The 11,483-nt window shown below is 39.9% G+C and overlaps 1 protein-coding gene across 1 annotated transcript; it reads right to left on the bottom strand.

The window, feature by feature from the left end:
* Positions 1-981: 981 nt before the first annotated feature.
* DLK1 (delta-like 1 homolog (Drosophila)) lies at positions 982-10,873 on the bottom strand (the record flags this gene model as incomplete). The annotated part of the gene is made up of 4 exons (XM_009073294.1): positions 982-2,091; positions 6,344-6,485; positions 10,250-10,380; positions 10,810-10,873. Coding segments are annotated over 4 exons (1,079 nt in total), but the record flags the coding sequence as incomplete, so codon positions are not given.
* Between the last annotated feature and the right edge of the window lie 610 nt (positions 10,874-11,483).

Genomic DNA, 11,483 nt, shown 5'->3' with positions numbered 1-11,483 from the left:
ACCCATACCCTCACCAGCAGAACAGTCTCACAGAGGCTGAACACGTTGTCAGAGCTGGTGCTGGTAAGAGGGTCCCTTAACAGCTCCAGACACAGCAAGTGATGAACCAGGTTCAGGGTCCATCCATGGGCTCCAGTCAGGAGCAAAAGGTGACAGAACCAGCGACAGGTCTGGGGCACAGGTCTAAAGGGTCCATCCAGCAGATGGGTACAGGTCTAAGATCCACCAGCAAGCAGAGGTGGAGACCAGCATTCCTACAGCATAGCTCAGACCAGAACCAACAGCCCTGGGCTGACCTCAAATGGACCTTTGGGCAGGGGTGGGTAAGAGCCCCAGGTGAAGCTCCTCAGGGAGGTTAAGACTTATTAATGGCCTCAGACCCTTGACAATTTTGCGGCTTTCATGACCCTTTGCCTGTTTGCCAGTGCTGCTTTTGGTTCTTGAAAACCTTGTCCTCTCCTTGAAATGTGACAGAAAAAGCAGAAGTAAAGAATTAAAAGCAGCTGTCCTCTTTCAGGTGACACATGGTATCTTTTCATTTCTCCCCATGACACAGGCATGAAGGATACTTCTCTCAGCAGAGTTCTTTAAGGAGTATTTATAGAAAAGTCAGAATCAAATCCTTTAAATCTCTACTAGGTCTCTAAAAAGAAAGTATGACCAAAGACATTGAACACCTTTTTAACATTTAAAAATAGATAAATAGAACAATTTATAGATGCAGCATTTCAAGCAAGAGACCTTTAGCCTGAAATTATTATCCCGAAGACCTCTGAGATTCTATAGAAGTAGTAATCTCTCTTATAAGCATGTAAAAATAGCCAAACTGACTGCATAGGTGAGACATCAGTGTGAATTTGCTCCTGCTGGTTGCAATCTCTAAAGTCACTATGACATACAGTAGAAGAATTAAGCAAGGACACCTGTTGAAGACTTTGCTGTAGTATAACATTTACAAATGAATAAATAAACCAGTATAGCCCTTAACTGCTGTTTATTTAAAAAAAAAAAAAAGCATTACTGAGTCATGTACAAGTACCGTATTTGCCAAATCAACAATGCACAAGACAAGAAAGTTGCAATACAGTTCCAGTGGTAAATTACTTTTTATTTTACAAAAAACTAGCTGCCTTGAAAAGAAATCAAATTAACATTCCTTGCTCTTTAATCCTTTTCTTTTACCTTTTATTTTTGGGGAAGGAAAAAATCCTTAGCAAGACAGATACATTATATTTCTTCATTATCACTCAGCACAAGCTACAGCAATTATACCTACAGATATTGAGGCCAACCACAGGCAATAAATTTTACATATTGCTATGAAAAGTTGCTGCTTGGCTTTCAAGGGCCTAGATGGCAGTGTAGTTCTTAGTGTAATTAGTCAATTTGATCTTCTCTGGGAAGATAATGTTAACTGAAAGATTTTCCCCATTGTTAGATTTCAGGAAAAAGTTCTTTTTCTTGCGCAGGAGATGACTATATTTGGCATTGGCAAGCCACATTTCACATTTTGAAAAAAATACTATCCCAGTTGTACCTAAGACAACCAGACATGTAAGCAAGCCCAGCACAACAAAACATATCACCTGGCTCCTACTCAGCAAAGGATCTGCATTTTGGATTGTTTCTTTCACTGTTATTTTCAGGATTTCTTGTTGTTGATGCACTGATCTATGATGAGCTTTTGAGGGTGACTTGTAACTTGGCATATGTTTTGTCTCTGCATTCACTCCAGAATGACTTGCGTTTTTGCTGAGATGTTTGCAGGTCACACCAACAAATTCTGGTTTACAGATGCATTCAAACCCTCCCTGGGGATGTTCACTGCAGGTCCCTCCATTCTCACAGGGGCCACTTGCACAGAATATGACACGGCTGCTGCAGACCTTTCCCGTATAGCCATGGGGACAAAAACAGCTGAAACCCACACCAATATCTGTACACGTTCCTCCATTTTCACATGGGTTGGATTCACAGTCATCTCTATCGATTTCACAGAAGTTGCCAGCAAAACCAGAAGGGCACAGACAGGAAGCATGGGGTGCAAAACCATTGTCATCAATGCATGTTCCTCCATTCTGGCAGGGAGAGCTTGAAGAGATAACAAACACACAGACAAAATTGAAGCCCAATGAAAGAAGCTATTAGGAAACACTTTATATAAGAAAATGAGCTGATTTTCTTTAAAAGAGCCAATTCCAAATGCAAATCCACTCAAGTCAATGCAGTTGACTCAAGAATGAGTTTGTTCAACAGCTTTGTCAACACAGATTATAATATCTTCTGCTGACCCTTCAGGCAGGATTAGTACACCAGTTTATAAATTCAACCTGAAGAGCTGTGAAAGGATTTTAAATTATTTCAAACATTTATTCAAATTAAGATACCCACTGTTTTCATATGCTTGAAGCTATTTAGCTGAGCAACTATTCAGACAAGACAGAACAAAGATGTGAGCAGCGTGGCTGCTTCCTTTCCACCTGATTATTCCTAAAATAATATCTGTATTGTATTGGCAGAGCAAAACACTCTGCCACAGCAACTAGACATAAAGCTGATTGGCTTTGTTCTGCATCTCTGGCGTGTCATGACACAAACAATTTAGAAACAAGCAGATACTTTCCTGCAAACTGCTGCTCAGTCAAAAATTTTGATAGATATCAAAAGAGGTGATTCTCCCCCTCTGCTCTTGTGAGACCCCACCTGGAATACTGCACACAGTTCTGGTTTCCTCAACATAAGAAGGACGTGGAACTCTTGGAGCAAGTCCAGAGGAGGCCAAAAGTTGCAAAGAGGTCTGGAGCATCTCCCCTGTGAGGACAGGCTGAGGGAGTTTGGGCTGTTCAGCCCAGAGAAGAGAAGGTTGTGTGGAGACCTCAGAGCAACTTTTCAATATCTGAAGGGTCTACAAGTGGACTTGGCCCTTTAGCTGTCCCTGCGAGCAGAGAAGGGTCTCTGGGTCACAGGTGTACAAAGAAATTGCAAATCCCACTTTCATGGCAGGTCATCATATATGAACGAAGCTTTTAAAACTTACCTTGTAAAAATAAGTAACATTTGCCAAAGCTCAGGACAAGCCTCTTTGACAACAACACTTTTCTTAATACTTATAAATCCCTGAAGACATAAAGCACAATCCCAGTAGACAGCTGAAAAGTCCACGTTGTTATTTGTTCCATTTCCAGGGGAAAGTCCTCAGGGGTAATGAACATCACAGCTTCATAGATGCCAACATTTCACATATGCAGTGGTCAGTAGCAACTGATGATTATGCATTTCCATGGTAGGAAACAGGGATTTAAGAGACCTGTGATGTCTGAATGAGATGACTGTGAAAGAGATATAAGCTCCTGACTACAAATTGTCTCTGAGCACTGGTCACAATAAGGTTGAGCTATTCAAATGCCCAACTATTGCTCTGGGACTAGCTATGACAGAGATTACTCCAAGCACCTCTGGCTTGGGGACTGAAGCACTTGGTGGCCACTCATTAGGACACTCCGGATATTGTGGTAGAGGAATCATCTGCCTGTTTTCTGCTGCTTCCACAAATTGCTTTGTCCTCTTGTGTTGTCCTTCACTGTAGATGCTGGCTGGGAAAAAATAGCAACTAAAAGAACATTTTGGAAATGTGGAAGCAGTATGAGGAAAGAAAAGGTGACATTGTCCCTGGGTTTGACACAGCTGTTAGTGCTAACTTGAGGTGCTAAGAAATTTTGCCACAGTAACTAGCACTGTGTCTGCTTGAAGCAAAATATGGAAGTTGTACTTGTACAGTCCTTGAGTGGTTATGGCCTTCCTGGAGAGCCTATCACCCTCTCTTAGCTTTACAGGCCCAATGGATAATCTGACAAGCAAGCAGATTTGGACACAGCAATGTGTAGAAGTTTGAACTGTCACGGCTGGGTTGAATTTCAGTACTTTCTAGGAGAATGGAAAGAAATTGTTGGAGAATGTAAGTGTAAACCTTTCAGAAATGTAAATAGTTGAAATAAAAAACAGTTAAGTGGAAATATGCAGAAGTTTGAACATTTTCTTTATTTATTACTAACACTGAGTTGTGTTTGCCTGATTTAAATATGTTTAAACAAAGTCTTAATATCAATCTCCTTGAATTGATTCCATTCCTTTGTATTTTTACTATTTAACACAGCAAGGTAGATGAAGGGTTAGCTGTGGAAACACATACATACCACTTTGCTTCCCAGATACTCTGGTTTCTGTTAACAAAGTACCACTCACCGCTCTGCTTCAAAGCAAAACTTCAAACCATCACACAGAGGTCACTAATGCAGATACATGTAAACAGACCAGAATGCTGTGATTTGTGAATTGTCTGGGTTCCATCTGTGAGTATTCACTGAGGAGCTGACAGTATCGCTCAGTAACACCAACACTGGTAACATTACCACCAAGGCAGAGAGGAACTGAGAGAAAGTGAGATGACACCATCAGATGAGGTCTCTTTCCAGGATGTGTGGTGCACTCTCTGGTGGACTGTGAATTATTAGCAGACACACAGTGCTTATGCTGACAACAGTTGTCTTTTTGAACGAAAAGCACATTTGCAGAGCCTGCTGCTCATTTTCCTAACAAAGACACCTTCCTAGAGAAAAAGAATCCCTGTTTCAAGTATGTTGTTTCCTTAAGAAAAATTGTTCATGATTTCCAGGCTAGCTTGGGAGTGTTCAGTTCAAACACAGAGCACCAACACAAAAATGCACTTTCAGCAATTTAAAACTATGAGGATTTTAAGGAAGTACATGGAAGGAATCTGTGTTAGTTTGTTGAGGCTGTACTTTTGGAACTCACCTGCTCTTTGGGTTTGTTAGCATATATGTCCACATTGAATTGCTGAAATATTTGCTGTACAGATGAAAAGCAGAGAAAGCTATTCACATCCTCTATATTAGGCAAGTAGCTTGAACGTGATTCATGGCACTTTTAAGGAACTTAAGTTTCCTCATTGTCAATGAAGAAAAATAGGCAAATCAGAGCAGCTATCTTAAATACTGACAGTAAACCCAGACAGAACTGTGTGAATATCTCCCAGTGAAAAACAATGGCAAAAAAATTCCACTGACATGAAGCTCTGGAAGAACAACAATTCTTGCCAGAGAGAGTGAGAGGTGTTAATGCTCCTTAAACAAGAATGTACAAGTCTTCAGGAAGATTCAGTCTTAAAGTCGATCTGAATATTCATAATCATCTATTGCTGAGCAAAAAGAGAACCAGAGAGTACCAATGTAGAGCTGGAGAGCAAGAAGGCAATCTCCTAAAGAAAACTGTGATTTCAAAGTGATAGTTTTACCAAGTTTGTATCCACCAGAAAGGCATTCTGTATGCCTATGGGATCAGACCTTTGGTGAGCTAGAAGACAGTAGATACTTCTAGATTTCAACTAAAATGCCAATTCACATTTTCTTTAACTCTGAAAGGTCTTCCTTTTTTTAAGCAGTTCTACCAGTGACATTGCTGAAAGTTCTTCAGTCTGTGCCTACTGCCCCTTCACTGGGCACTTCCATGAAAAGTCTGGCTGTCTTCTTTGTGTCTCCCCATCAGGTATTCATACACACAGAGAAGTTCCTCAGAGCCTGCTCTTCTCCAAGCTAAATAACACAGATCTCAGTATCTCCTTATAGGAGAGATATTCCCATCCCTTAATCATGTTCATGGCCCTTCACTGGACTCACACTAGTATGATTGTGTCCTTTTTATGTTGGGTAGTCCAGAACTGGACCCAGCACTCTAGATTTGTCTCACCAGGATGACTGAGTAGAGGGGAAGGATCATCTCCCTCAACCTACTGGCAATGCTGTTCCTAATGTCCCACTTCTCTTAAAGAATGGAGAGCAGTGGTTTCTTTCATCCTGTTCTGATGGAAGTGAGATTATCTCCTTCTTTCAGTAAACTATGGACATATCATTATGTCAGTTAAGAAAAATAACAGGCTGGTGGACCAGATGTTTTTGTGCAGACAACTTGTGTGTCCACTACTGTTCCTACTACTGTATATGCTTTGTATATACAGATAGCCCTCACTAGAGCTGAGAACACAGGATGGGAGGTTACTTCAAGTTTGTTTACAAAAAACATAGGAAGGCATAAATTCATCACAGTATGTGCCAATTAGCACTTTTAGTCCTCAAATTATGCACATAAACTCCCACTGATAATCTGTAAATCTTTACAATAGGAACAGATCAGATTTATGAAGCTTAAGAATATCAGCAGCTATCAGAAGCATTATGTATTTTAGCACAGAGAGACTTCCACTTAACAAAGAATTCTGAATAACAGCACAAGTGTGGATTTAAAATTCATGTCAGAAATCAATATTTACCCATTAATAATGCAGGGTCCTTTTTTGAGATGGCAGTTTTTTCCTGTAAATCCCTGGGCACACAGACAAATATATCCTCCATCTCCAGTCTCTATGCACGTGGAGTTATTGGTGCAGGGCTTTGCAGAACATGGGTGAATATCTGTTTGTAAAAAAACCCAACAGGGCTCCATTAATCTAATGAGAAAGAGTCAGTAAATGATATATAATACTTCAAATAAAACAGCTTTAACAGTCCTTCATCCTGCATTTTATATATTCTGACATATTCCTCCCTCTGTTAAAATGCAAGAGATTTCAGTTTCTCTCTTTCTAGCTCCTGCTTGTAAAATATGTTTGAATTGCTCCATTCTATAAATAAGCAATATTAGAAATAAAATATTAGTATGGAAGAAAGGACTTGTGTGTTCTCTTGCCATCATCCTTTCACAGCCTTGGGCTCTCCATGAGCAGAATTCTGATAAAGCAATCAGGAACTTGGAATTGTCCCTGCTCCCTGCCCATATCATTATGTGCTTATGAACAAACATTCCATAACAACAGAGACAAGCAAGTTGCAAAAAAAATCCTGTTAAAATTTCATCTTTTGGCTGGGCTGCATCCAACCCTTACATAACTGTACCAGAAGAGACAACTGTATGATGTCTGGACCCAAAGTCATATATCTCATTTTCTTTACAATTTCCCTGCTGAGCCACTTCCCACTCAAATGATTACTGAAGTTTTAAAATAATTAAAACTAAATAAATAAACAAGTGCATATTTTAGCCAGCTAATGGAGCAGCTGCAGAGAAGTGCTGACTGGAAGCTATTTGACGCCTCACACACACATGTGCGCACACACACACTTTCTAAGAAGACGAAAAGGGATTTAAGGGCATCTCTATTTTATTTCCCACAACATAACATGAAATTTAGATGATATCATGAGGTACTGCAAAATTTTAACCGTGGCAAAACAACAGCATTAGCTTGCAAATACAATCTTCCCTGCATAAAAGGTTTTATTTCCTAACATACTAGCTTGTTCTTATTGCAAGACAACAACTTAGCATGCACTTTGAGTGTAAGCTCCAATTATCAGAAGGACAAAAATAACCTCAATGCTTTTTGGGAAGTGTTGTTTGCTGGCTATTTTCACAGGCTCAAAAAGCAGCTAATAAAGCATGAACTGATGCAGGAGAAAACAGGAACTTTGATGCGGCAGCATGGAAACTCTGAAATATATATATATGGATAGGTATGTATGTATATATTCACACATATACATCACTGTCGGTAATTTATGTCAAGGATTTAAATTGAAAATAGAACATCAAAGCTTGTTGTACCATGTTCTTTTACAATGTAATGCATAAATAGCCCCACATAGCCCATTTTATTTACTTTTCTTTAGTTTACCTCCCAGAAGGACAACAATCCAGTTATTTACTTGCTTCAGTGTAACTGAGTCTGAGATGAGAACTCAAAAAAAAGGGTATTACACCTACACATATATTATGCATGGCCACAATCACATTAGCAACAAATTAATTCATAGCTGCATAAAACTGAGTTGTCATGCTGCAGCACATGAAGCAATCACTGAGTAATTTTACAAGGAAGGCACACTTGGTGGTAGTTTGTCACAGCAGAATCTCCAGCCCTGTCTTGTGCATGCCTAGCACAGGCATTAGAGGCTCCACCTGTACTCTCTGGTGACAGCTTAGCAACACATATCTTTGGCAAAGCAATCAAGTGACATGCAGCACAACATATTCCCAGCTCACACCAGATGTTGGCTCTTTGGCCAAACTGAGGCTAGGAGTCAAGCAGGAGGTCATGGACCTGCTAACATGACTGTGTAGACACAGCCAGGGGTGACAAGATGACAGATTTGATTTACCAAGGTGGATCACACACTCTGACTGGGCTGTCATTTTTTGTCCTGGAAATAAATTGACTACATTGGTTTTCCCTTTGCTATGGACAGTGTTTTGATGTGGTCCCTGTACTGTGTGGTGTATATCAGCTGCAGAGGGACACTCTGTGCTGTGCAGCTTGGTTCCAGGTGTTCATATACCTGATTTCAAGGCTGTTTTCCTCAAGATGAGAAGAGGTCATGGCCTTCAGTTGCACAGGCTGGTGCACTCCACTGCATCTTTGGGTTAACCAGCAGTTTCAACACTAATAGCAACTAACAGATGTCTTTCTTCAAGTGCCATGCCTGTCCAAGTGACTTCAATAATAGCCATAAATGCTACCAATGATTCTGCCTTACATGTTCACAGTGGATCAAGCCCAATCCATAACCTGCATGCCTTTAAATTACTGAGAAGGTCATTCTTGACCTGAACTGAGAACCAAGTTGCTCATACTAAAACCAACAGCTACACAATCAAGAGGCATCAGCCAACCACTTGATGATCTAAAACCACTCCAGAAAGAAACTTCCATGGTCCAAGCCAAGGAGACCATACTCTAACTTATCTAGAAAACAGAACTCTCATCACCAGTCCAAATAATCTTTTTTCCTCCCATACTTAGCAAGCAAATAAGTTCCTCGGACAATATCTATGTTTTACAAATATTGCAGGTGTTTGCAGTAGCAGGCAATGAACTTCAGACCTTCCCACAGTTTTCCATCCTGGATTTTTCCTTCACTTTTCCTAACCTGATCAAGCTTCATTTAGTCATACCTGTTAATAAGCTGTAGAAGCCTGTAATTACTTTATACAGCCAGGAAACAGACACCAAATTTTTGGCAGAGAACAGGGGCTGAGCAATTAACCCAGTTGAGGTTTCAGTGCTTTATTGGGTCAGGATAACAATTTGTAGCACTTCCCAGCAGCAAGAACCAGGAAGAGGAGTACCCTTCTCTTGATCCTTTGTGGTAAAACAGTGCATTTAGAATAGGTAAAACCACTGAGATGAAAGACTGTCAACATAACATGTCACTGCAGATGAAAAGATGGTTATGTATTTTTTGGCTGAATATTCTTGGCAGCTTTTCCTGGGGATCTAGATTCAAACGGGCAAAGAAGACTCTAGGATGACTCTGAGTGTTGAGAGAAATAAGAGTTTCCTGCACTTAAGCAAGGGATAGCTTTAGGGTATTTTTTGGATGACAGGACTATCTTAAGGAATATGCATTAAAATAGTATCCATAAAGATATGGGTACAACTTCCAAAGCATTGTTTTGCATCCTAAGTATTGGTTTCAAGAGGGAAACATTGCAAGGCTTAGAATTGCAAAGATAAATTAGTACTAAGAAATTCAGCTAGGCACTTCAGGCTTTTAAAAGAAGCTGTGAAGATGATACCATTAAAAATGTGGTCCTTTGTATTCACTGAAAATCGACAGAACTGAGCCTCCCCAGGGGGCACAGGGGGTTGTTCTGTCCAGTTTTAGAAATCTATGGCAAAGGGTGAGAGTGCACACAGAGCTGCGCCTACCTCTCAGACCTGAGAGGGAAGAGGAAGCCTATTCAGACAGATGTTTGTCTCAGTTAATAGTCATGTTATCCCACTGAATCATCACAGGGTTATATAAAAGAAAAAATAAGCACAATGTTTTCCTTTTCAAGCAGAATTAAAAAGTAGGATATATATAAATACATATTTATTTATAGAAAGGGCTTATATGACAATAAGGGAGCAGATTTTTGTTAGCCTAGTCCATGATAACAGAAGTTCAAAATAGAATGAGCTTACACTTTGCTCACACATATGCCCAACTACAAAAGATACTGCATGATTCTGCCTAAATTAGTTCAAGGTTTATGCGCTGCTACAGAGAATCCCCTTATTATCAGAAGCTAATGTTCGGTATTTTAAACCTAGTTCTGCAGAAGGACTTTGCATGTTTCCAGCACCAGATGGGGCTGTTTCCCCTCATTTGCTCAAGGAAGGAAAGGATGTGCAAACCTATGTCACAGAGGCTGCCAACCCAGCCCTCCTCACAGATGCACTGCCAGGGCTTGGCACAGCTGCCATGCAAACACCCAGGGAAAGGAACACACTGATTACAAAGAGCACCCTGCCAGCCAGGTTGACACCTGAAAGAGATAAAAAGACAAGAGAGAGACATAGTTTATTCTTAAGAAATATAATTACAAGGATATTCCCCCTTTTTTGAGGTACAATAAATAAACTTTTGTATACCAAATTGGACTACTTGATCCAAAAGATACCATCAATGCTTCTGCGATCCTAGAAGCAGTTTATGTGAAGAAAACCATTTCATTCAGCGAGCAAAAAAACCTAATCAATGTAAATAGTTTCATACCGGGAAAAGAAAATTTAAAAGGTATCTAGACACCTATGCTCTGTGACTCCAGTTACTGTATCCTAATAGAGTGCTGTTTCATTACAGTTCATATTTTCAGAGAGCAAAGCATTTCAGCTTCTCTCTGCTTTTCCAGGACTATGAATTATTGAAGCGACTCACTCCTGTACTAATAGCCCTGTCTGACAGATCTTCTTACCTGCATTCACTGGGAAATTCACAAAACCCATTCTCTGGGTGGCAGCCAGTTTTACAGTTCACGCCTGGAAGAAGAGATTTATAGCATCAAACCAGCAAAATCAGCAATCAAAAAAAATTGCATCATGTCCTATACACATTACTGATATTTTAAAAGAACCCAGACTGCATTAATGTTCTTGCTCTTTTCTTCCAACACATGTTTTTGCAACATATAATTTTAAATGAACTTCATCTGGAATATGCTATAGAGTGTTCCTATAGGGCAAGTGAAATGACATAAGGCATTATCCACAAAAGAATTCAAAGTCACTTCAGCACACACAAAGTATACGTAACATCAACATACACTGCTTTATAAAGGGATATGCCAAAGCAGCTGTCGTTTCACAACATGCCACTCCAAACGCATTGTTTCAGAACTCCTTGAAACACAAAAGTACCTTTAGTCAGAAAATAAATCCCATTTGAAACAACTTACCCTAAAAGCGCTGAATTAATGTCAATCCTATATCAGATGATTGTAGGTGCTATTGGCTATTTCTTAGTTTCTGTATTCTTTCTTGTAGGTATATAATTTTCATTATGAATAATCTAAGTTAGGGAGGAGAGAGCTCATTCACAGCTTCTGTTCTCTTGGTTTGGGGGGGGTTTACAAGTATTTACACCAAGCGA

This window comes from Acanthisitta chloris, unplaced genomic scaffold (genome assembly GCF_000695815.1).
Source record: "Acanthisitta chloris isolate BGI_N310 unplaced genomic scaffold, ASM69581v1 scaffold37614, whole genome shotgun sequence".
NCBI classification, from domain to species: domain Eukaryota; kingdom Metazoa; phylum Chordata; class Aves; order Passeriformes; family Acanthisittidae; genus Acanthisitta; species Acanthisitta chloris.
Note: the sequence above shows the minus strand (reverse complement) of the source record. Positions and strands in the feature narration are given on the sequence as shown.